Source organism: Pelobates fuscus, chromosome 10, assembly GCF_036172605.1.
Source record: "Pelobates fuscus isolate aPelFus1 chromosome 10, aPelFus1.pri, whole genome shotgun sequence".
NCBI lineage: Eukaryota > Metazoa > Chordata > Amphibia > Anura > Pelobatidae > Pelobates > Pelobates fuscus.
This window is the reverse complement of record NC_086326.1, coordinates 7,852,610-7,880,448: the sequence shown is the minus strand read 5'-3', so window position 1 is coordinate 7,880,448 and position 27,839 is coordinate 7,852,610. Positions and strand designations below refer to the sequence as shown.

The 27,839-nt window shown below is 43.7% G+C and overlaps 1 protein-coding gene across 6 annotated transcripts in view; it reads right to left on the bottom strand.

Moving 5' to 3' along the window:
• Nucleotides 1–1,550: 1,550 nt before the first annotated feature.
• Nucleotides 1,551–27,839, bottom strand: part of AFAP1L2 (actin filament associated protein 1 like 2) — a 136,416-nt gene continuing 110,127 nt past the window's right edge. For all 6 annotated transcript variants that reach the window (XM_063435086.1, XM_063435089.1, XM_063435091.1 and 3 more), the window contains exons 11-19: nt 20,536–20,747; nt 18,689–18,834; nt 15,220–15,328; nt 13,263–13,490; nt 8,733–8,853; nt 5,099–5,260; nt 4,529–4,719; nt 3,967–4,089; nt 1,551–1,977 (exon numbers count right to left, since the gene is read on the bottom strand). In XM_063435086.1, the coding sequence (XP_063291156.1) occupies nt 1,951–1,977; nt 3,967–4,089; nt 4,529–4,719; nt 5,099–5,260; nt 8,733–8,853; nt 13,263–13,490; nt 15,220–15,328; nt 18,689–18,834; nt 20,536–20,747 (1,319 nt within the window). In that variant the 3' untranslated portion in view covers nt 1,551–1,950. The remainder of the gene's footprint in view (nt 1,978–3,966; nt 4,090–4,528; nt 4,720–5,098; nt 5,261–8,732; nt 8,854–13,262; nt 13,491–15,219; nt 15,329–18,688; nt 18,835–20,535; nt 20,748–27,839) is intronic.

The window sequence follows — 27,839 nt, the reverse complement described above, 5'->3', positions numbered from 1 at the left end:
AGTTTTCGTGAAATAAGGGGACACGTTGCAAATAGCTGCTTCAGAATAAAATAATGATAAAACACAAATGTATAGTTAAGCGGATTAACTATTGCTCACAAACCAAACTGCATGAATTTTTAAAAAAGATTTTTTAATTGTTCTAATGGGCCAGTGAAATTCTCCAGGAATTTAATTTAGAAGATATCGTAGCCCTGAGTGTCTGATAGCTGACCAAACACAGGCTTTGGAAACACTTGTGTTTTACATTCCTAGACATTGGAGGAAATTCTAATGTCGCCAAATCTGTTGTATCCCCCCCCCCCTCCCCTCCCCAAATATATTAATTTGTGCTCTGATGGTAGTTTGAGTGCATACAGTTTTTATCTGAATGCAACAGATTTATGAATATTTGCTCCAATTTTTCCCGAAATAAAAATGGCTATAAATTTGAAAAGTCTTCGGAAATGGACATTTCTGTGGAAACCTTCGGAATTTACTATGAAATAAACCGTTTAGATCACTTTAATAATTATCATGAAAATGACAATGTTTTGTGAAAGGGATTTGTCTGACAGCTCCTCCAAGTCATGGGTCTATTTAACAAACGACCTCAGCATGTGACACATTCTAAATATACACAATAATATAACTTATGGCGGTGCGAACGTTATGACGCAGGGTTTATCTGAATTTACAGAAATGCTGTTCGTGGTGACTGGATTCCTCTGTCCTGATTTAATATCTGATTAACGCTCTTACGACAGATTCCTTGTAAATAGTTAGACTGTGATAGGACAATAAGTTGCCCGGTTCCATGGACGATGACTATAAAGATCTCGTAAATAAACCGCGAGTCTCACATTTAAACTGGGAACGATGCGGTTTTGAAAAATCTAACTCTCCTAGATCCCATAGCTTGGCTATTTCTGCCTCAATTTGATTATTCTGACATCAATTCAGAGCTAAATAAACCTGAATACTGTGATATTATCGCCATGCACGATGCAGGTTTGATATTGTGAGGCAGGATTTTTACAATAATGTTCTACTGACATTATGAAAGGGGGTAGATGAGGGTCCACAAGTCCATGTTCCATATTAGAACGCTGAGCGGATATTAAATAAAGCTTCTTCCTTCGATTAGTCAATCCCTCTAATCATTTTCCGCTTAGAGCTACCTGCATCTACAGGACCGAGGTTTTATACCCCAATTTAATGCTTCCACACTTCCTCATTATTTATACCCTGCACAACCAAGTCTAATATGGGAATTAAAAAAAAACAAAAAAACAAGTTACTAATAATTTAGGTATACTCTGTAAGAATTAATATTTAATTACCGGGTTTGGTTTGTGTATTATAGATTGGATTTAGGTTCTGGAATTATTCTCTGAATAAATTAAATCCAGTACCGGCAGCATTTATATTCATCATGAAATAGAGAATACAAGATTAGGGATTATGTGTGTTAGAAATAAAGAAAAATCCCCACGTGAGATTGTCTGCGGCTGTTGATGGGCTGATTGGCCTCTCCGTCTCTGCTGTGTTCTGTTCTCCAAAGAAAGAGGTTTTAGCACAGTTCTAATTTATTGCTAACATCGTAAAAATTATGAAATATTAAATATTCTCATGGACAGTACAGATGTGAACATACAATGGTGAAAAATCGCAGGTCAGGGAGGAGAAGCATTAGTCAATGGCTGCCATATTCACGGTGGCCAGCTTGGTCTCCGCTTCCTATAAAGACCAGGGTTTCACGGTTTGCTTTCAATGATCCGAGTCCTGCCCAACATGATGAAGGATCTTCAGCTAGAGGTCTCTGTTTTTTGACAGGGATCCAGGCCAAGTGGTAGATTCCTGTGCTCCTTCGGTAAATGCTTGCGTCTTGACATTGTTAAATAAAGCTCTCAGGAGTCCAACAAGTCAAGGTAACAAAAGTCTCTCAGTCCAGGAAGAGGATTGAATACCCTAACTTGCACCTTTCTTTTCCCATTCCTAGAAGAGAACCAGACACATATAAACACATATATAATAATATATTCATAAACATAGCTGTTACCACCAACCTTGGTTGAAGGGGATCACAAAGGGACAACTCACCCGAGTTAGGAGGAATTGTTCCCACATCAAAGATTTTCATATACAGGCTAAACATGTGGCTGATAAACTTGTTAAAAAAGGTTACAATAAGAAGAGGATTGATAGAGAAATCCATATGATGTCTAAAAAAAATAGAAATGACTTCTTAATGGATTACCCCAGCGATAGACAGAAGGGAGAAAATTTCAAACAATCTTTTTTTACACAATATAATATCGATCATCCTAAAATTAGGAGGAGTTTGTGTAAATATTGGCCAATATTGTTGGAGGACCCCATTTTGAGAGAACATTTGCCCAAGAAACCAAAAATTATATATAGGAAAAAACAAAATCTAAAAAATTTATTGGCACCAAGCTATGCACTAAAGAGTGGATTTAAAAACAAAAAGAGTGATAAAGGTTTTAAGGGATGTAAGAACTGTAAAGCTTGCTCACAGGTCAACACAGACAAAGCCATGTCGTACACTAGCTCCACCACTGGGAAGCAGTTTCATATTAAGTCGGGGATTGGCTGCCGCTCGGACTTTGTGGTGTATTTGCTCCAGTGTCCGTGCGGCAGCCAGTATGTTGGACGCACGAAGAGGTGTTTGAAAGTGAGGTTCCTTGAACACATTAACAATATCAAGAAAAGTCTTGATACCCATTCGGTCCCCCTCCACTGTAACAGTGGCCCACAATTCTTTTTAAAAGGACTACGCTGCATAGGGATGGAACAAATTCGATCACATTGGAGAGGGGGAAATAGGGAAAAACGTTTGGCTCAAAGAGTCATATTGGTTTCACAGATTGGGTACCCTCACTCCAAGGGGATTAAATGTAGATATGGATATAGTTTGTTTTTTGGATTAATTAAGTTAAAGAGAGATATAACACTCTCTCTTCCTATTTGGATAATCACTTTTGAGATTAAATTACATCGAGTCATTTGACTAGGCAAGAGTAATAGATTATGCTGGACACAATATGGATGTGCAATTAAGTCACTTTAATATTATTTTTGTATATTCACATTTATGTTATAAATTTATTAAATATTGGTTTAACATATTATAAGAAACCACAAAAATGATTTAGGAAAATGATTAATGTCATGAGAGATACAAATCTGTGATATATAGATTTGTAATCATATTGAATGCACACTTGGATTGGAAGTTGTTGCATTCAATTTTAATTCTTGTCGATTTATTAATATTGCGAGATGTAGGGGATATATTAATAATTTCATCATTATTACTGGTACTTTGTGTGCAATATTTAACAGCCCAAATTCTCGAAGTCCTCTTTTTTTTTTTTCCTGTTTGCTACTTTGGCCTTACATTTTAAATTCCAATTGATTTCTCACCTTGGTAAATAACCCTGTATGTTTTAATGAATGCCATGATACTGCTTGGGTTGGCTCCACCCTTGGAATATAGGTCCTCTAATTAGAAGGGCTAGCTGGCATTAAACCGTATTGTAAGGTGAGGAACGTGGTGAGTGTGAGCAGAAGGGACACCTTCACCTCGGTTCTGCTGTGTTTCTAAACTCACTGAGTGGGCATATCTACACAGAACTATGCATCATTTACCCATGATTCTCTGCACATTCACTGTAAGGGGTTCTACACAGGGAATCATGGGCAGTCTTGGAATTTGCATATGATGCCATGCTGTGCCTTTGTAGCCATGCAGGATATGTAAATCCAAATACAATAAACATAGGATTTCCTTTCATTATTTAAAGCAACACCTATTAGTGGGTGGCTGTCCATCTCAGATGTCAGTCCGGCACTGCACGGTTAGGGTGCTCAGGATGCCGGTGGCATGTGCCTGTGTCAATGTCTTCTGAACAAGATGGAGGTCTCCCTGACAGCCCTACATCACACAGGACTGTTTTTTACCTTTGCCTTCTGTAGGACGGTGCCTTTTCCAGTGGCCATGATAGACAGGGGTCTGTTTTTCAGCGCCATTGCAGCATTTACTGGCGAGGGGTCAGGAACATGAATGGGGCTGCTGCACTTCACCTGGTAGAAAGGTAATAAAACATAATTTCAGCAATGGGAAACACTGAATTCTGGGTAATCTGAAAATATTGTGGATGTACGTGTTTCTATTGCTTAACGTGCGCCCATTAGATCTGTGCAGACCTGGGTTACACTGGTACCTGCTCCTTTTATCAGCATCTTTCCCTACCACAACCAGTATAATGAGCTGAAGTGGTGATGGTACTTCAAGTGGTTTAATAAAAACACTGTTTTCGGTGAGAGTAACCCTTAATGGTAGCTCTCTTCCACCACCACTCCTGTGTGAGAAGTGTGAATATTCAACAAAAGAAATGCAATGTTTAAAATACAGCTGAAGAGGTGAATTATAAAATGTTCGCTACTTTCTAGCTCAGAGTTGCAGTTCCCGGCCAGTTGCCTCGTGTTTCATACTTTGGAATTAGATTGTCCCCAGACTCACATTTACGGTATTGTCTAGGAGCATGGTGTCCACCGCTGTCCCGAGAGTGACAGGTCCTGACTCTGCTTTTTTCAGGTTCTCCTTCACCTCTACAATGCTCAGCTCCAGGTCCACACGACGATTTTCCTTCTCTTTGCATTCTTCCTCTTTGCTCTTCAGCTTCTCCTCGAGGCCGGATAGAAGACTCTTATCTGCCAGGAGTTACATAATAAAAATGCAGTGAATATTCAGCACAAAGACAGGACCGAGACGATCAGGACATTCTGAAACGTGTGAAATGCGTTGAGTTTACACTATTTAAATGCTAGTGTAGTGTGAGTAGAGTAGTGACTACATACAGGAAATTCACTGATATTCAATACTAAGCATGTTTATCTCTGGACACAATGGATCACGCTCTGGCTACAATAAACACACCCCAGTTGAAAAGCCTTTGGCCTAGATTTATTTCATTTCCAAATATTCTCACAGCTCACAATGTTGACCTCCACCGTTTCAGTGTAGGAACCCGTAGGGGTTTAGCAGTGGAGAATGTGACGTGGCATTCCCACGCAGACTGATTAATGTTACCTGTGCAGGTGGCCACGGATTCCTTCAGGTCTCTCTTTTCTTTTCGTAGCCGAGTGAGTTGTGTTCGGATTTCTTCCCTCTCTTTCTCCAGCCTCTCTTTCTCCTCCATGTAACGCTTGGCTTCAGCCTCTGTGCGGTTTTTCCCCAGTTTGGATTCTAAGGCTATTTATCAAGGGGGACAGTTGGATTATTTGTCTTCTAAAAGTAATTTGTTATAATGCAAACTAAATCACTAGGAACTTAACTCACTTAATGCTGAAATGTAGTGAACCCTAGTCACACCTCCCTGCATGTGACTTGCACAGCCTTCCATAAACACTTCCTGTAAACAGAGCCCTATTTAGGCTTTCTTTATTGCAAGTTCTGTTTAATTAAGATTTTCTTATCCCCTGCTATGTTAATAGCTTGCTAGACCCTGCAAGAGCCTCCTGTGTGTGATTAAAGTTCAATTTAGAGATTGAGATACAATTATTTAAGGTAAATTACATCTGTTTGAAAGTGAAACCAGTTTTTATTTTTCAGGCAGGCTCTGTCAATCATAGCCAGGAGAGGTGTGGCTAGGGCTGCATAAACAGAAACAAAGTGATTTAACTCCTAAATGACAGTGAATTGAGCAGTGAAATTGCAGGGGAATGTTCTATACACTAAAACTGCTTTATTTAGCTAAAGTAATTTAGGGGACTATAGTGTTCCTTTAAAATCTATTTCTTGAATGGCAGAATTTAAGCCAAAATAGCCACGCTGTGGCTCGGGGGGAGAATTTTCCACATCGTCGTTTTGCTGAACTGCAGGGAATTGAAAACCAAATTGCAAATTTCAATCCCCTAAATTTGAAAACCTTGACTTTTTTTTTTTTTTTTAAAGGGAAATTTTATTCAAAATAAACGGTGTTTAGTTACACTAATGTAACGACGCTGCAGAATAATTGATTAGCGTCTAACGTCACTAGAAAAGTCGATTTGTTATTGTCGATATAATAATTTATGTTCTATGTTAAACCCAGTTTAAGGGTTTGAAAAACCTGTAATTCCATATCTGTTTTGACTAAACTTCCCATAATCTTCTGATTGCTTTTACCGGTCATTAATTATGGGAAGTTCAGACCAAACGTTTGGAGAGCCAAGGCTGGACATTTAATGATCTCACTATACAATGCAGATTGCATTAAAGGGCAACTGTCCATTCTCTGGTATTTTTTGAGTAAAACATTGAAAATACCTAATAACGTGTGTTAACATTTTTTTCCCCCTGAGATGTTCCCTTTTTATTTTACTTTTAAAGATTTAGAATATTAAATTATAATCCAGTTCGGACAGGGCATCCAATGCAAATAAATAGGAGAAACAGTAACATTGTTTCATTTCTCTTCATCTCTGTCTGCTCTCTCTATACTGACTGCCAGGTGTAAAGGGCGGAGCTTAAAACAATGATTGACAGGGAGCTAAGATGGAGGCGGCTCTCTCTATACTGACTGCCAGGTGTAAAGGGCGGAGCTTATAACAATGACTGACAGGGAGCTAAGATGGAGGTGGCTCTCTCTATACTGACTGCCAGGTGTAAAGGGTGGAGCTTATAACAATGATTGACAGGGAGCTAAGATGGAGGCGGCTCTCTCTATACTGACTGCCAGGTGTAAAGGGCGGAGCTTATAACAATGATTGACAGGGAGCTAAGATGGAGGTGGCTCTCTCTATACTGACTGCCAGGTGTAAAGGGCGGAGCTTATAACAATGATTGACAGGGAGCTAAAATGGAGGTGGCTCTCTCTATACTGACTGCCAGGTGTAAAGGGCGGAGCTTATAACAATGATTGACAGGGAGCTAAGATGGAGGTGGCTCTCTCTATACTGACTGCCAGGTGTAAAGGGCGGAGCTTATAACAATGATTGACAGGGAGCTAAGATGGAGGTGGCTCTCTCTATACTGACTGCCAGGTGTAAAGGGCGGAGCTTATAACAATGATTGACAGGGAGCTAAGATGGAGGCGGCTCTCTCTATACTGACTGCCAGGTGTAAAGGGCGGAGCTTATAACAATGATTGACAGGGAGCTAAGATGGAGGTGGCTCTCTCTATACTGACTGTCAGGTGTAAAGGGCGGCGCTTATGACAATGATTGACAGGTAGCTAAGATGGAGGTGGCTGTCTCTATACGGACTGCCAGGTGTAAAGGGCGGCGCTTATAACAATGATTGACAGGGAGCTAAGATGGAGGTGGTCCTCTATGCTGACTGCCAGGTGTAAAGGGCGGAGCTTATAATAATGACGGACAGGGAGCTAAGATGGAGGCGGCTCTCTCTATACTGACTGCCAGGTATAAAGGGCGGAGCTTATAACAATGATTGACAGGGAACTAAGATGGAGGTGGCTCTCTCTATACTGACTGCCAGGTGTAAAGGGCGGAGCGTATAACAATGATTGACAGGGAGCCAAGATGGAGGCGGCTCTCTCTATACTGACTGCCAGGTGTAAAGGGCGGAGCTTTTAACAACGATTGACAGGAAACTAAGATGGAGGCGGCTCTCTCTATACTGACTGCCAGGTGTAAAGGGCGGAGCTTAAAACAATGATTGACAGGGAGCTAAGATGGAGGTGGCTCTCTCTATACTGACTGCCAGGTGTAAAGGGCCGAGCTTATAACAATGATTGACAGGGAGCTAAGATGGAGGTGGCTCGCTCTATACTCACTGCCAGGTGTAAAGGGCGGAGCGTATAACAATGATTGACAGGGAGCCAAGATGGAGGCGGCTCTCTCTATACTGACTGCCAGGTGTAAAGGGCCGAGCTTATAACAATGATAGACAGGGAGCTAAGATGGAGGTGGCTCTCTCTATACTGACTGCCAGGTGTAAAGGGTGGAGCTTATAACAATGATTGACAGGGAGCTAAGATGGAGGCGGCTCTCTCTATACTGACTGCCAGGTGTAAAGGGCGGAGCGTATAACAATGATTGACAGGGAGCCAAGATGGAGGCGGCTCTCTCTATACTGACTGCCAGGTGTAAAGGGCGGAGCTTATAACAATGATTGACAGGGAGCTAAGATGGAGGTGGCTCTCTCTATACTGACTGCCAGGTGTAAAGGGCGGAGCGTATAACAATGATTGACAGGGAGCCAAGATGGAGGCGGCTCTCTCTATACTGACTGCCAGGTGTAAAGGGCGGAGCGTATAACAATGATTGACAGGGAGCCAAGATGGAGGCGGCTCTCTCTAAACTGACTGCCAGGTGTAAAGGGCGGAGCTTAAAACAATGATTGACAGGGAGCTAAGATGGAGGCGGCTCTCTCTATACTGACTGCCAGGTGTAAAGGGCGGAGCTTATAACAATGATTGACAGGGAGCTAAGATGGAGGTGGCTCTCTCTATACTGACTGCCAAGTGTAAAGGGCGGAGCTTATAACAATGATTGACAGGGAGCCAAGATGGAGGCGGCTCTCTCTATACTGACTGCCAGGTGTAAAGGCGGAGCTTATAACAATGATTGACAGGGAGCCAAGATGGAGGCACTCAGTTACAGGATAAAGAGCTGTAGATATGTACATTTAAATTTATCTCACAAAAAGGTTTGTAAATACAGGGATAAGCAAACAGAATATTAAAAATTCTGGGAGGTGACAGTCCCCCTCTAAGACTCACCGGGAACAGTCACTTTAGTTTTGTCTTTGTTCCTAGAGTTCATCTGCGGACTGGCTGTCACTACAACATGTGCACTTATTGCGGAATGCGACGGTTTTGGTGCAGAGCTCTCGTCTGGCTCCTGCAAAGTAATAACGGAGATAATATGCACAGTTAAACTTACTGTAACTATAGCAGCGGATGCTATACAGGACCGAGCGAGCGATAAAATGAAATGAGCAAAGTTTGAGATATAAGGACAGACAACAGACTGATTGTTGCTTTGCACGGTTGGTAAAAGGTATAATAATTACATATATATCTGGTCATAGAGGCTTTGAACTGTTTCTTCCCTCCTGCCCCCCCAACATAATAAAATTATTTCTTAAAGGAACAGACCAATCACCATAGCCACTACAGCTCTCTAAAATGCCCTGAAGTGCCCTCCCCTGACCCATAAGCAGTCAAACCAATTTGGAATAGTTTGACTTTTTACCTGAGATGAGCCAAGCCCCACTCCCAACAGTGGAGAGACAAAAGTGCCTAAGCAGTCCGACAACATCAGCAATGTTTTTCTTTAAAATGTTTTACGGTTGTTTAAAGTTTTCTTGATGTAGGTTTTTGGGTAAATATGATGCTACTTTTTTTTAAATTTTTTTATTCTTTAATTTTGGTGTGCACAAAAGTAACAATATGCGTTGGTGCGCCACAACAGCGACATCAGGGTACATTAGTGAACATTTGCATTACAGGTTGTGGTAATCGATTGTCAGGCACATTTTTTAGTTTAGTTTAGGTGCTCGATTAGCGTAGACATTTGATTGTTCAATGCAATTGTAAATTAGAAACACGATTAGTGTTCATCGTTTCAGTTGAGTGTCATCGTTTCAGTTTCTCGATATTGGTTTGGTTATGCTTATCTATGCTTAAGAGAGGGACATGCATTTTATACAATGACATCTGGTCTAAATCATCATAACATATAATAGGCTAGACCGCAAGTTTACATTTCAAGTTATGCTAGATTGTGCCGTGCAGCTCGGATAGGAAAATGCAGTTCTACTTGTGTTACTTGCATTATGGTAGGTGTTTGTGTTGCCTGTCAGGAAGAACTTGCGTATGCTGGGCTATAGTGTCCCTTTGTGTAGGTGTTGGATCACTGCGTTTTGGCGAGTGTCTGTTCTAGGGAGTTAAAGGGCCACGGGTATCAGCTCCTACAGTGTGTGGAGTCGCAGTACCTGTCGGCAGGGGTGTTCCCTGGGTGTCGTGCAGTGAGGTGCGATTAGTTCGGGGCAGATATGTGTGCCATCGCGTGGGTGCCTGTGTGTGTCTGTTCTGTGTTGTGGTGTGTTGGTGATTCTGTGTATGTAAGCAGGTAAGTGGGGTCTTAGTGGGGTAGTCCATCAGGTTGTGCTCGGTTGCCGGTCCCCGCTCATCCGATACCCCGGCTTGGAGGTTGGCTTGAGCGATTAAGTGTCCACAGGGTGCAGTGTTCCAGTGGCTCGTCCCGGTGTCCTCGGGTAATAAAGAAGTCCCGTTTCCGGAGTGTGGAGTGATGTGCCCTCACAAAAGAGGTATGGGTCCCCTTTGGTGGGTGGACAGTAGGGTGTCCGGGTGTGTTGGTTCAGACTATGGCAGTGACGTCTTCTTGTCTGTAGCTTTTGTGCCAGCCAGGTACCTCTTTCGAGTGTACTGCAGCTTGAGCAGGCCCCCCATGTGCAGCAGTGAGTCTGCGTTAGAAAGATAGTCCAGTGGGGTTTCGCCCTTTTTGTGCCCCATTTTGCTCTGCTTGTTGTTAGTTGTTTGCACCTGAGTCTGCGCGTTGTTTTCAGCTGGCCATGTCCTGGGGCAAGCTGTCATGATGGTCGGTTGGTGTTGGATGGGCTCTCCCGTGGTCAGCTTGCGGGTCGCGCACATGGCTGACGTGCAGCGGCCATCTTGATGGGCCCTGCCCATTAAGCCTTCTGCAGCAGGGCAGATGTTTGGGCCCAGATTAGTGTGACAGTAGCAGCCCGTGGAGACCGGGATAACCCCCCCAGTCCAGATGGGGGGGAGGTAAGCGAAACGCCGGCTGGAGACCCGGGAAAGCGGCCGTCCCTTCCCGGCTCAAGCTCCAACAAGCTTCAGACCCCGTCGGGTTATTTTGGATGCCAGTCAGGGTCATGAAAGATATCCCTGTGTGCCCCAGCAGCTGAAGGTCGCCGTGGGCACCAGTAAAGGACTATGGTTGCTTTTAGCTCCTAGTTGGCTCCGATTTTCAGGCCCCGAAGCGGGAGCTCAGACGGAGAACGTCTGATCACGTCGGCGGTCAGGCCCGCCCAATATGATGCTACTTTATACAAGATGCTTAAACCCTGTTTTTACACTTAACATAATTAAACCAACTAATGGATAACCTCACAGACGGCTCTAAATACCTTCTTATACTAAAACCTGGGCTGTTTTACAAGAGCGATATCTTATTGTGATTCGCAATACGTGCTCAATCCTCCCTGTCATGGACACCCCCTTCCTCCATTATTTTTCGGTTACATACATGTAGCAGTATTTTGTATATTACCTGAAATCTCAGTCTGGACAGACTGCTAGGGGCTGATCGTGTTTCGTATTACAGTCTTTGCCCAGAATTTAAAGAAACATTTTTTTTAAAAGCACCATTATACAGGAAGAAATAACTAATAATAATATTACTGTGTAAATGTATTGATGACAATGTTACACATAGACACATTTTGGAAATACTCTTTGTGGCGTCAGCAGCCTTTATTAACCTGTATTTTTATTTAAAGCCTGTACGTATCCCTTTAAGAACCAAGGGTACGCAAGAGTAATGTAATGTATGTTCAACGTGTTCGCAGGTTGGCGGTGTAAAACCCGTCGGCATGCAGGTAATTGTTCCACGAACAGAGATTTCCATCCCTGTTCGTGAAACAAACAAACTGCTGAATGGAGACCACCCTCAGAAGGTCGTGTGGCTCTCATTAAAGGTTGCAACATTGTTGCAAACGGTAAATTAAGAGGATTCCGGGTGGCCGTCGTTCGGCTACCGACCACGCGGCGGTCGGCCATCTTGGATCCTTTGTTAGCCCAGCGGTGTTCGGTCGTCGAGTGTCTGGAACTAAAATCGGACACTCGGCGGCACGAATACCGCTGGACTTCCAAGCCGTTCGGGAGCCCCGGTCTTTCGGTATCAGGGTCTATGGGATCCTTCGGTAGTTTGGGGAGAACTTTGAAAATAAATGTAATATGTGCGGCGTTCGGTCATTTAAGCTGGGATCGGAGCGGCACTTTCAGGGAATGTGCGCCCCGACCCCAGCTATCTGCCGAACGCCTGTTCGCCGAAATCTGACGAATAATACTCCCAATATATTTTAATGTAAAAGTATGTTTCTGCTGCACGAGGGGATAATGCACTTAATGGTATATCCAGGTGGGAGGGTCCCTCTCGTGCAGCAGTGTATTATGGGGGAAATGTCTCTCTGTTCCAGTCCCCCACGTAGTCCCCTGTTCCTTCACCCCTGAATTGTCTGTAAGGAAACCCCTTGCATGGGAATTCCCATAAATACTGCAAGTGTGTGAATAAAACCTCAGTTGACCTCCAAGCTATGTGTCGTCTAGTTCTTGGAGGGAAGGGATTGTAACTACGCTACCTGTCTTGTACCTGTCTTGGATTGCTGTTCCTGTCTACCAGCGGAGATACCTTGGATCATACCTCTACTCCGCTACACTCTTTATCCACTCTGCCACATCTTAGATTCCTATATAAACACAATGTCTTGAACAGTGAGTTAGCGCACACAATTGTGGAAAGCTCTCAAATTAGAAAGCAAGATATTGGTAGAACTTATTGTCGTTCACCGTAAAGTTCATGCAATTATATGTACAGTCCACACCATAAATATAGTGGCCCATTTTGAATCCTCTAGCACTACGGGGGTTATAATTTGTAGAGTGATTTGGGAGATGAGAACTAAAATGGTGTAATAACGTTAGGTGAGTAGCCCCCACCATATACACCCAATGTGGAGCTCTCACCTTGTTAGAATGCACTTTATTTGTGTTTGGTCCCAATTAATATCTGAGAGACAGAATATATAATAGTGTAACACTGTATATATGTGGGTTAGCAGTGCTCTCCCTATATATCCTGCTCACCTGATTCAGGGACTTGCACTGGCCCCACACTGTATCTCACGGTATAAGCAGTAAGTGGATTTTCAATAGTATTCCAAACTTTATTTTTTTTCCAAGATTAAACTAAACCGTAAAATCTATATAGCTTTATCTAGCTGGAACAATGTCACTGTACGGCTGAGCAGTTGACCAGGTCAGGAGAAGAAGAGAGATTTAATTAAAGGGCTAGCAAACAGCGTGGGAGATATGTTAAAGGGCTAGCACAAGTCACAGGAAAGATGTTAAAGGGCTAGCACACAGCGCGAGATAGAGGTCACTGCCCAGTGAGGTTGTGTTGGCAGAGACGGAATACTGAAGCATTTGGCAAACCTGTTCAGCTTGCCATTGGCGGAGGAGAAGAGATAATTGGTGACCTACCTGGCTAAATATCTTGGGGATGGGGTTTGGAAAGTCTGCCTCCTTGCTTAAATTGTTCACTGGAGATTTTCCATCTTTGTCTTTTTTCTGGTTTGCCTTTGATGCGTCAGGAGAACTCATGGATTTGCACAAATTCTTTATTCTGGCACAATGCAGCACAGAATTCCCCGGCATGACTTCGATGTACGTCTTATCTTCAACCTGGATTTCAGGAATGGGATCCTCATCCTGCATGCCAGACAGAAATAAAGACAGATTGAGGAGTTTATGGTAAGGACTTCATAAACCTAGACATGCATACACATACAATGCATTATTTTATCACTGCGAATGGGTTACATCCAAAACCTGCAACATACGCCATATTGACCGATTACGGCTCAGCACTGGCAACTAATATTTTATTCTAACAAAATGCAAACTTTGCAAAATCTTCAATTGCATTAAATAAAACAATTACCCATTTACATGAATCATTTTATAGTTTTAAAATACTGATGATATACTGTATATTTTAAGAAACAGTATTGGGATTAGTAGTCCTCTCCAGCCATCTTTGTTCTGCAGCCACTATAGAAAACCCCAACTCAAGCACGTTTAAACGCTATTGGCTGCTCTTGGCCAGAATTAAAGGTGCTCCCACATGTAGCTGACAGTGCTGCTGCTGAACTTTTGACTCTTTAAACAGTTCGGGTGATTATACCCTTAGGGTCCAGCAGCTTGCTACTGAGATCTATAGTCCGGCCAGACCCCCAGTATTTTTGGGGGGCAATCTTAGCCTTCTGGTCTGAATACTGGACTCATACATTTTCTTTTAATCTTTATTTGGGGTTAGCTAGTGTAGAAGTTAACGCATACTAAGCTAGGTGCCCTAGAAGGCACATATTTACTCCATGAGCTAGATGCCGATACAAGGCACAAGGTTATTTAACCCTTGACTAGCTACCAGTCGTCTGACTCTACCGAGGTGTTATCCTACACACCCCACAGTAGGCTACTTATCCGTACACCGGAACAATACTTTTGTGTTAGAGTTTGCACCTTAAACTAGTGTAGCAGTCTGTCCTCTCTCAATTAGGTGCCCTTGAAGGCACAGACTTGCTCATCTAGCTAGGTGCCTTTACCTGGCTACTCATTATATTTAACTCTCCACTAGCTATTAAGGCTTATTTTCTCTCTGGGTTTTATTGGCATATTGTTCTTATTATCATCTTTAGTTATTATTATTGTTTTTTTCCTGCAAATATCATTGTTAGTGGTTCTCTCCCACATTTTGGGCTAATGTATCTTGATTACTGTATATACTTTCAGTGATACACAATTCGGACACCTTCGGGTTCTCTATACCCGACTGGTAACTTTGATACTTTGTCCCAATGAGACTAAATCAGGGAAGCTTTTGCAATATAGTAATTGGTATCTTTATCAGCTACTAGCTCTTACCTCTGTGGCTAACTCCTGACATTTACCTAGAGACAGACATTATTAGCCGATAACCTTTATCCTTTGTATACTAATCCCCTCCCCATTATTGGGGTTCACTGCACTTTAGGTTATTCACTTGAGCTAGTTTTATTCTTACTAGCTTTTTTAACTATTGTATTAAAAGTTATTTTTTAACTGCAACTTTGGCCATCGGACAGATTATCTCTCTCTTACTCTGAATTTAGCTTTAAGGGTTACCCCCTACATTATCTGTCCATCTGATACCCCATATGCTTCTACCTTCTTCAACTCAGAATTAAAGGACGTTTCAGCCCGAGGAGAATGGAGTTGCTGTGGACTGTGATGCATTAGGTCACAAACGTGGGCAGCTTTTACATTATTTTCCATTGGAAATCACAGCATGGCCTTCACACTAACACTGTGCATATGAATATTGTATATTGTCGTCTGTATTCTGGTGTCCAGACAATTCCTCAGAAACCAAAGACTCATTGACACTACGAGATCTTACCACTGTATCGGAAATTTCCACATCATCATAGAGATCGTCCTGCTGGCACCGCCCCCTGCGCGGATTGTCTATATACGTGTTGGGCTCTGAATATTTTCTCTGCATTAAACTGTTGGAGAAGCATGTTTAGACTTAAATACAGGGGCAATTAATGTGTGTGATTAATTAGGATTTAACTAGCACAAGTTAAAACATATAGATAACCGCTCCGATTTTATATAAATACAAACATGTTTCTTAACATACAACAAACATACAAGTGACTATAGGAGCTATGAATCAATAATGCTACAATCACTCTGTCTAAGCCTGTACAGTATGTACAGAGTTATAACCACCTATAACACACACTACCCGAGCAGCACACTCACTGCAGCTCCCCACACCTCCAATAACCCACACTACCTGAGCAGCACCATCCCTGCAGCTCCCCACACCACCTATAACACACACTACCTGAGCAGCACACTCACTGCAGCTCCCCACACCTCCTGTAACCCACACTACCTGAGCAGCACGCTCACTGCAGCTCCCCACACCTCCTATAACACACACTACCTGAGCTGCACCATCCCTGCAGCTCCCCACAGCTCCTATAACTCACACTACCTGAGCAGCACGCTCACTGCAGCTCCCCACACCTCCTATAACCCACACTACCTGAGCAGCACGCTCACTGCAGCTCCCCACACCTCCTATAATACACACTACCTGAGCAGCACGGTCATTGCAGCTCCCCATACCTCCTATAACCCAAACTACCTGAGCAGCACACTCACTGCAGGTCCCCACACCTCCTATAACCCACACTACCTGATCAGCACGCTCACTGCAGCTCCCCACACCTCCTATAACACACACATTTCCTGAGCAACACACTCACTGCAGCTCCCTACACCACCTATAACCCATACTACCTGAGCAACACACTCACTGCAGCTCCACATACCTCCTGTAACCCACACTACCTGAGCAGCACGCTCACTGAAGCTCCTCACACCTTCTGTAACCCACACTACCTGATCAGCACGTTCACTGAAGCTCCCCACACCTCCTGTAACACACACTACCTGAGCAGCACACGCACTGCAGCTCCCCACACCTCCTATAACCCACACTACCTGAGCAGCACGCTCACTGCAGCTCCCCACACCTCCTATAATACACACTACCTGAGCAGCACGGTCATTGCAGCTCCCCATACCTCCTATAACCCAAACTACCTGAGCAGCACACTCACTGCAGGTCCCCACACCTCCTATAACCCACACTACCTGATCAGCACGCTCACTGCAGCTCCCCACACCTCCTATAACACACACATTTCCTGAGCAACACACTCACTGCAGCTCCCTACACCACCTATAACCCATACTACCTGAGCAACACACTCACTGCAGCTCCACATACCTCCTGTAACCCACACTACCTGAGCAGCACGCTCACTGAAGCTCCTCACACCTTCTGTAACCCACACTACCTGATCAGCACGTTCACTGAAGCTCCCCACACCTCCTGTAACACACACTACCTGAGCAGCACACGCACTGCAGCTCCCCACACCTCCTATAACACACACTACCTGAGCAGCACGCTCACTGCACGCTACCTGAGCTCACTGCACGCTACCTGAGCTCACTGCACGCTCACTGCAGCTCCCCACACTCCCCACACTGCAGCTCCCCACACTGCAGCTCCCCACACCTCCTATAACACACACTACCTGAGCATCACACTCACTGCAGCTCCCCACACCTCCTGTAACCCACACTACCTCACTGCAGCACACTACCTGAGCAGAACCCTCACTGCAGCTCCCCACACCTCCTATAACCCTCACTGCAGCACACTACCTGAGCAGCACCCTCACTGCAGCTCCCCACACCTCCTATAACACGCACTACCTGAGCAGCCCGCTCACTGCAGCTCCCCACACCTCCTATAATCCACACTACCTGAGCAACACATGCACTGCAGCTCCCCATACCTCCTATAACCCACACTTCCTGAGCAACACGCTCACTGCAGCTCCCCATACCTCCTATAACCCACACTACCTGAGCAACACGCTCACTGCAGCTCCCCACACCTCCTATAACACACACTACCTGAGCAACACGCTCACTGCAGCTCCCCACACCTCATATAACACACACTACCTGAGCAGCATGCTCACTGCAGCTCCCCACACCTCCTATAACCCACACTACCTGAGCAGCTTCCCACACCTCCTATAATCCACACTACCTGAGCAACACATGCACTGCAGCTCCCCATACCTCCTATAACCCACACTACCTGAGCAACACGCTCACTGCAGCTCCCCATACCTCCTATAACCCACACTACCTGAGCAACACGCTCACTGCAGCTCCCAACACCTCCTATAACACACACTACCTGAGCAACACGCTCACTGCAGCTCCCCACACTTCCTATAACACACACTACCTGAGCAGCCCACTCACTGCAGCTCCCCACACCTCCTAAGCAGATCACTGCAGCTTCCCACACCTCCTATAACACACACTACCTGAGCAGCTCACTGCAGCTTCCCACACCTCCTATAATCCAAACTACCTGAGCAACACATGACTGCAGCTCCCCAAACCTCCTATAACCCACACTACCTGAGCAACACGCTCACTGCAGCTCCCCACGCCTCCTATAACACACTACCTGAGCAACACGCTCTCTTCAGCTCCCCGCACCTCCTATAACACACACTTCCTGAGCAGCTCACTGCAGCTTCCCACACCTCCTATAACCCACACTACCTGAGCAGCTCACTGCAGCTCCCCACACCTCCTATAACACACACTACCTGAGTAGCTCACTGCAGCTCCCCACACCTCCTATAACACACACTACCTGAGCAGCTCACTGCAGCTTCCCACACCTCCTATAACCCACACTACCTGAGCAGCACGCTCACACCTCCTATAACCCATACTACCTGAGCAGCTCACTGCAGCTTCCCACACCTCTTGTAACCCACACTACCTGAGCAGCAAATAGTGGATTTGGGGAATTTTCACGATCAGTTATTTTGCCTTCAGTTTGAAATTCACTTTGAATTCTCACCAATTCTCGCTGTAATAATCGAATTGTTATATTCCAGACATCACGGAGAATGAGAAAAGCCTAATTTGTAAAATAAACTGCGTATGCCCAGCCAATGGGATCGCAACAACTGCAACTCTCACAGTACTCAGCCAGCCAAACATAACCTTTCCTATCTCAATACAGCCTAGAAATGGTACAATAAGAATCGTTGTCCAATCTGTGGGACAGTCTTCGTAAATAGCAATATAAATCACAAAACACACAGCCCCTTCTTCTGAAATCTTCCTGGAATTACTCTGTAAATACTCCAACGTGGAAGAAAACATTCTGAAGATCTGTTCATAATCTGTGCATGTTTATGTATAAATAAAATAAAGGAATAAATCAAAGTTTGGATGCTTACAAATAGGAATTTTTGGCCGCACTAACGATGCAGGAAACTCGATCTGCGTCCACGTAATCATAACTAAATTCTTCAGGGTCTGTGTTCGAGCCCGATTCCGACAAGAGGAGTCCCAGCCAGTGGCCCATGTCCTCTGATGACTTCGCCTGCGATATATATAAAAAATTATGATCACTCAGTATTGTCTGATTACAAAGCAGGCTGCCAAGTCTTTTTTTATTTTTTGAGGGCAGATAAGTAAAGACTACCAGCTGAGATCCTACAGTCCTCTAATTCTATTGTAATATTGAATGCTGATGTAAGGAGAATGTGTTTTTGCTTTTGACTGGAAAACTAAGATTTATTATTATTTTATTAAATTAGCACGTCTTGCCCATCCCGTGCAGATTTCTTATCTGCAACGCCCGTCCCGTGAAGTTTTATTACCCGCAGCGCCAGTCCCGTGACTTATTAGCCGCAGCGCCCGTCCCGTTTTATTACCCACCGTTTGACATTTTATTACCTGCTGTGACGTTTTATTATCTGCCTCGCCTGTACCGTGATGTTTTATTACACGCCTCGCCTATCCTGTGACGTTTTATTATCCGCAGCGCCCAACCTGTGATGTTTTATTACCCACCTCGGCCATCCTGTGACGTTTTATTATCCGCAGCGCCCATCCCATTACCTGCAGCACCCGTCCCGTTTTATTACCCATACCTCCTGTCCGGTGCCATATAATTACGCGTAGCACCAGTTACATGCTTTGTTATTATCGCATGATACGTTTACAAGAATTAGCGGGGAATTTTTTTTTTTAGAAGATCATTATTTGTGTTTATTTCAGCATTTTCTTCCCATAATAATCTTGTGACAAACGGAAAAACTATGTGAAGGTCACAGTGTCTCTCACAAGGAATGCCAGTTCAGCGACAGCGATGGTACACTAGAGGGCGCTCAGTGACTGGACCGTGGATTACATAGTTACATAGCTGAAAAGAGACTTGCGTCCATCAAGTTCAGCCTTCCTCACATTTGTTTTTTGCTTCAACAGTTTGAAGGTCTATAGTAGTTTATCAATTTTGGAGGGGTTTGCTGCATTTCTTAAAACTTTGACTCCATTAAAGTCCTAGAATCTGTCCATGACAAGCATCTCTAAAAGACAATTTATACAAGCCTCCCAGGATGCCATGCAAAATATGCAAATAAGTATAGACAGCAACTTCATTATGTAGATTTCCAACCCACGTCTGAAGGATTTTAACTAACATTATCACCGTGCTGATAGCTGTCCGGGGCAGGCAGGGGTTATTAATTAGAGCTATTTAAAGCCGTATTTTGGTGGATGTTGGAAGGACTGGCACAGCTGCCTGTTATTGGCATGTTCATTACACATAGTATTCCCTGAAATAGCCGTGCATTCAATAACTCTGGGTTTGGAGACATTTTACAAAATCCAATGATACGCAGACTACTCACATCAGAATTATTGAGGATTTAACACAAAGAGTTTTTATCACTTTTTAAATCTAACTACATCAGTTGGTTTTACATCCTGCGTATTGTCTTGTGGCTCCACTCTCTACATTATAATGATGAAGTATCGTACTCCTTAATTAAAGTCCAAAATCACATTCTACTAGACATATGATGCTGTGATTGTACAAGGAGAGAGATGACAGCAGTAACATCATCAACGCAAAGAAACTGCACCGAGAAACCTGTGCTTTTTACCAAACGTACCTTATTTACACAAAACACAAAGATATTTACAAAGTACATATGAAATAGAGACCATCGGATGTCAGTAGACATTTTCTATATAAACATTAATATCTCTCACAGTGAGCGTATGAGGAATATGTTACCTCCAAGGTTGCCAATGGCTCTCCACTGTGTAGAATGCGGAATGAATAGAGGTGATCAGGGCTCGGCCGAGGAATTATTTCACATCCTCCCAGACACACAGGTTGAGAAGCGACTTTACTCTTATTTTTATCTTGGTAAAAATGCAGCTGCCCGTCCTTTACACAGCAATATCTGGATTTCCACTGGCTATTGATCAGCACATTCAGGTAATCTACAAGAGATCGTTCAGAAAAAGTTGTGGATCAGTCACTATCTAACAGAGACCAGTTACAGTGATCGACATGAGATCAATCCGTTACATATAAATAATATATAGGGGATCAGTGACACCTACATCAATAACTGGAATATATAGGGGATCAGTGACACCTACATCAATAACTAGAATATATAGGGGATCAGTGACACCTACATCAATAACTAAAATACATAGGGGATCAGTGACACCTACATCAATAACCAGAATGTATAGGGGATCAGTGACACCTACATCAATACCTGGAATATATAGGGGATCAGTGACACCTACATCAATAACTAGAATATATAGGGGATCAGTGACACCTACATCAATAACTAAAATACATAGGGGATCAGTGACACCTACATCAATACCTGGAATATATAGGGGATCAGTGACACCTACATCAATAACTAGAATATATAGGGGATCAGTGACACCTACATCAATAACTAAAATACATAGGGGATCAGTGACACCTACATCAATAACTAGAATATATAGGGGATCAGTGACACCTACATCAATAACTAGAATATATAGGGGATCAGTGACACCTGCATCAATAACTAGAATATATAGGGGATCAGTGACACCTACATCAATAACCAGAATATATAGGGGATCAGTGACACCTACATCAATAACTAGAATATATAGGGGATCAGTGACACCTACATCAATAACTAAAATACATAGGGGATCAGTGACACCTTCATCAATACCTGGAATATATAGGGGATCAGTGACACATCAATACCTGGAATATATAGGGGATCAGTGACACCTACATCAATAACCAGAATATATAGGGGATCAGTGACACCTACATCAATAACTAGAATATATAGGGGATCAGTGACACCTACATCAATAACCAGAATATATAGGGGATCAGTGACACCTACATCAATAACTAGAATATATAGGGGATCAGTGACACCTACATCAATAACTAGAATATATAGGGGATCAGTGACACCTACATCAATAACCAGAATGTATAGGGGATCAGTGACACCTACATCAATAACCAGAATATATAGGGGGTCAGTGACACCTACATCAATACCTGGAATATATAGGGGATCAGTGACATCAATACCTGGAATATATAGGGGATCAGTGACACCTACATCAATAACCAGAATATATAGGGGATCAGTGACACCTACATCAATAACTAGAATATATAGGGGATCAGTGACACCTACATCAATAACCAGAATATATAGGGGATCAGTGACACCTACATCAATAACTAGAATATATAGGGGATCAGTGACACCTACATCAATAACTAGAATATATAGGGGATCAGTGACACCTACATCAATAACCAGAATGTATAGGGGATCAGTGACACCTACATCAATAACTAGAATATATAGGGGGTCAGTGACACCTACATCAATACCTGGAATATATAGAGGATCAGTGACACCTACATTAATAAATATAATATATAGGGGATCAGTGACACCTACATCAATAACCAGAATGTATAGGGGATCAGTGACACCTACATCAATAACCAGAATATATAGGGGATCAGTGACACCTACATCAATAACTAGAATATATAGGGGATCAGTGACACCTACATCAATAACTAGAATATATAGGGGATCAGTGACACCTACATCAATAACCAGAATATATAGGGGATCAGTGACACCTACATCAATAACTAGAATATATAGGGGATCAGTGACACCTACATCAATAACTAGAATATATAGGGGATCAGTGACACCTACATCAATAACCAGAATGTATAGGGGATCAGTGACACCTACATCAATAACCAGAATATATAGGGGGTCAGTGACACCTACATCAATACCTGGAATATATAGGGGATCAGTGACATCAATACCTGGAATATATAGGGGATCAGTGACACCTACATCAATAACCAGAATATATAGGGGATCAGTGACACCTACATCAATAACTAGAATATATAGGGGATCAGTGACACCTACATCAATAACCAGAATATATAGGGGATCAGTGACACCTACATCAATAACTAGAATATATAGGGGGTCAGTGACACCTACATCAATACCTGGAATATATAGAGGATCAGTGACACCTACATTAATAAATATAATATATAGGGGATCAGTGACACCTACATCAATAACCAGAATGTATAGGGGATCAGTGACACCTACATCAATAACCAGAATATATAGGGGATCAGTGACACCTACATCAATAACTAGAATATATAGGGGATCAGTGACACCTACATCAATAACTAGAATATATAGGGGATCAGTGACACCTACATCAATAACCAGAATATATAGGGGATCAGTGACACCTACATCAATAACTAGAATATATAGGGGATCAGTGACACCTACATCAATAACTAGAATATATAGGGGATCAGTGACACCTACATCAATAACCAGAATGTATAGGGGATCAGTGACACCTACATCAATAACCAGAATATATAGGGGGTCAGTGACACCTACATCAATACCTGGAATATATAGGGGATCAGTGACATCAATACCTGGAATATATAGGGGATCAGTGACACCTACATCAATAACCAGAATATATAGGGGATCAGTGACACCTACATCAATAACTAGAATATATAGGGGATCAGTGACACCTACATCAATAACCAGAATATATAGGGGATCAGTGACACCTACATCAATAACTAGAATATATAGGGGATCAGTGACACCTACATCAATAACTAGAATATATAGGGGATCAGTGACACCTACATCAATAACCAGAATGTATAGGGGATCAGTGACACCTACATCAATAACTAGAATATATAGGGGGTCAGTGACACCTACATCAATACCTGGAATATATAGAGGATCAGTGACACCTACATTAATAAATATAATATATAGGGGATCAGTGACACCTACATCAATAACCAGAATGTATAGGGGATCAGTGACACCTACATCAATAACCAGAATATATAGGGGATCAGTGACACCTACATCAATAACTAGAATATATAGGGGATCAGTGACACCTACATCAATAACTAGAATATATAGGGGATCAGTGACACCTACATCAATAACCAGAATGTATAGGGGATCAGTGACACCTACATCAATAACTAGAATATATAGGGGGTCAGTGACACCTACATCAATACCTGGAATATATAGAGGATCAGTGACACCTACATTAATAAATATAATATATAGGGGATCAGTGACACCTACATCAATAACCAGAATGTATAGGGGATCAGTGACACCTACATCAATAACTAGAATATATAGGGGATCAGTGACACCTACATCAATAACTAGAATATATAGGGGATCAGTGACACCTACATCAATAACCAGAATGTATAGGGGATCAGTGACACCTACATCAATAACTAGAATATATAGGGGATCAGTGACACCTACATCAATAACTAGAATTGATGTGGGATTATTAAAAATCTTTATTGTACTTGCATTGAATTATTGCACTAACTCCATTTTAACTTCATACTGTGACAATCCTCCATTTTGTCCTCCTAACCTGACTTCTTCAATCCTCCATTTTGTCCTCATAACCTAACTTGTTCATTTTAAAACCACCTTACATGACAGAATTTCCCAGCACATCTAATACAATAGACAAAGACTGTATTTTCTATAAAGACATGATTAACACAGGAATTGCTGACTTTTCCTTAACTTGCAACATAGTATAATTTGAAGGCCATGAGAACACAGTAGTAATGAAATGTTCTATTCATAAGAGACCTTGCACCTGGCCACGAGGCCTGAGATCACTGACCGTGTAAAATGACGCTCAAGACCCCCTTGTCCCCACCCGTGTCCAGAACAATCCCACCTCTTGGTGGGTGGGCACGGGACTAACCACTTAATTTTTGAGCCAATTAGTAATATTGATAGGAGGACATTAATCCCGACACTTAACAATTAATCCAATTAATGATGTTTATTTGCTGATATTCTAATAATCAATGATGACGCAAAATGTCTCTTAAAAGGGCCTGCGCGCCCGCTTTTTACTCACTTGCCAATAAATTTTCTCGAAGTTATTTTAACCTGAACTCCGTGTGTCAGACTTAATTACTTCAGCGTATATACGCAATTCAATTTTACTAATTTGGACAGGAACAGATAGACATTTAAACATTTTGGTTTACTGCTAAAAAGTACCATAACAACTTGGCGCCCAACGTGGGGCATCGGGCTATGTCCGGCCGGTGAGCCGTCCTAAGGAAGGCAAGGGTGGACGGAGGAATCCAGGGGGAAGGAAAGGAGATTGATCACCTCCAGGTACACGGTAGAGACTTCTGCAGAGCCACCGGTATGTTCCGGCCCCTTTGATTGACCCGTCCACGTGTCTGTGACTGCTTCCCGGGAGGACATCAAAGACAGGTAATATCTTGCCCGGTGCCTCGTTACTCACTTGTTTACCTGCATTTTAGTCTATCTGTTGCCTGGGTGTGTTTGAATTGTTTGCCTGTTTCCCCATTTTGAGATAAAGGGGGGTGGACCTGCGGGGGACTTGCCTGGGGTTCTCTGTCTTGCTTGTTTTCCCCTTTTTGGGATAAAGGGGGGTGGACCTGAGGGGATTTGCCTGGGTCTTCAGTTTGTTAGTCTATCTGTTTGTATTTTACCCCTTTTGGGATAAAGGGGGGTGGACCTGAGGGGGATTTGCCTGGGTCTTCTGTTGCCTGTTTTACAGCCTAGCTAGCTTTTTGGTAACCCACAGCTTCGGCTGGGGGGAGTCCGGTTTTGGTAACCCACAGCTTCGGCTGAGGGGAGTCCGGTTTTGGTAACCCACAGCTTCGGCTGGGGGGAGTCCGGTTTTGGTAACCCACAGCTTCGGCTGGGGGGAGTCCGGTTTTGGTAACCCACAGCTTCGGCTGGGGGGAGTCCGGTTTTGGTAACCCACAGCTTCGGCTGGGGGGAGTCCGGTTTTGGTAACCCACAGCTTCGGCTGGGGGGAGTCCGGTTTTCTTTGGTAACCACAACCCTGAGCGCTGGGGCTGGTGGAATTCCAGTTTTCTGTTTATTTGTGAGGGGGGCTTAGTCTTGTGGCAGGGGACTCTGTTTCCTGGGGGAATTCAAGTGGGCATTGCTTGTTTTCCGCATCACGTGGTAGTGAGACTTATAAGTGGGTTTTATAGGGGCACTACGGGAGTGAGGATAGAGGTGGCCACATTCTTGTGGGCTACTGTGCAGAGGGAGGCTGACGGAACTCGGACCGGTGTCAGTTGTTTTCCGTGGCCGCTGGTAGTGAAACTTACGAAAGTTGTTCTCCGAGCGGAGACACTACGGGGTTGAGGGAGGTGACTTTGGAGTAAGCACACGAGTAAAGGAAAGGAATTACTGTTGATTTCATTTGAACTGTGATGCATGCACTGTATTTCAACTGTATTGTTGTCTTGTTTGCTTAATGAGGAGTCTCATGAACTCCTGTGTCTGTCTCTAAGGATTTTCCTTGCCTTTCATCTTTCCTACACTTCCTATATTGTTATACTATCCACTCCCATTTCTCTTAAAAGAGAAGTGATTGGTCACACACTTCTCACCTCGCTCCAATCCGTGTCTACCACCCCGGGTAGGCGGATTCAGTGACTAGTCTACGTTTTGGGAAGACGCACCTGAGAAAGTCCCACGGTCCTCGGGTGGCAGTCGAGCATTGTAGACGTTCCTGTTCAGTTTTCCTTCTCTCTCTCTATATCTAGGACGCTGGTATAGGGGTAAAGGGACTATGGGACAGGATTTAGATAAGCCCAGTAAGGGCTGGTTAGCATGTGATTTAGTAGAGAACAGAGAGGGTGAGGAGATGGTTAAAGGTGTTGAAAGGATTGCAAAAGTATGTAAAATTGCTGTACCGACATGTGGAAGATTACAACCAGAAAGTTGGCGCAAGTTACTGACAGAAATGAAAGGCAAGCTTACAGATAATGATTTATTAAAGACTGCTGAAGCATGGTACAGAGTAGCGAAGGCTATTCAGTTAGAAGGTTGGGTTGAGGAAGAGATAAATCACAAAGGTGTGAAATTGTTTGTGTATCATAAGAATTGTGTTGCTGGGGTTTACCCTCAGCCAGCGCCCCAAAATGGCGCCCAGGGGATGTCTATCCCCAAGGTTCAGTCAGCAGTAGGTGATAGCCAGTTGACTATGTTCCCCACTCCCAATCCTCCCGAATCCCATCCCATCACCTCCCCTGTCTGCCCGGTCCTGAATTCTGATGGATCTTTCTTTACCCCTTCCCCGTCTCTAACAGTCCCATCATCCTCATCCATCCCCACGCTACCTTCCATGCCTAATCCTAACATTTCATCTGCCATTTCCTCCCTGCAATCCCTCTCCGTAGCTAATCCCCTCCCATCAGCATCCGCCCAACTAACTACCCCTCCCTCCCTTGCTCCGACTCCTCCTTCTGCACCCATCCCTACCAATCCCGTCCTGTCTCCTCCCATAACCGGCTCCACCCCAGTCCAATACCCTACCTCCTTAAATGTAACTACCCACCCTACTCTTCTGCCCTCCCCTGCCTGGCCCTACCCCTTCCCATATCCCATGGCCCTGCCCTACCCCGGTTACCCTCCCTTTCCCCAAGCCACTCCCCAGGTTCCGGTCATGCCCAGTCCGGCTCAGTCTGCCCCGGATGTGCCCATATCAAACATGGCCGCCACTTCCTCCCTTAATCCTAATGCAACTCCTTTTCCCGCCTCCAATATGGCGGCCCCCAGTTCAGCCCTGATGCCGGTAATCCCCGGTGACTACTTATCCCCAGGTTATGACTCGCTAGCCACCCCTGCATCTGGGGCTCCTTCCCATCCCCAGATCCTTTCACCTCACGCGGGCCCTGCACCACGTAAGAGAGCCAACATCATAGAATTCGATGACGAAGAGGAGGACAGGGTATCCCATGTCTCATCGGAGGTCGCTGCGGGAGCCCCAACTCATCGTTCTATCGATGATCCCTTCGGCCACAAGGGTCGGGGAGAACGGGCCCCTCCTAAGTATGTTGCTTTTAATCCCACTCAAGCTAGTGCTTTAATGAAA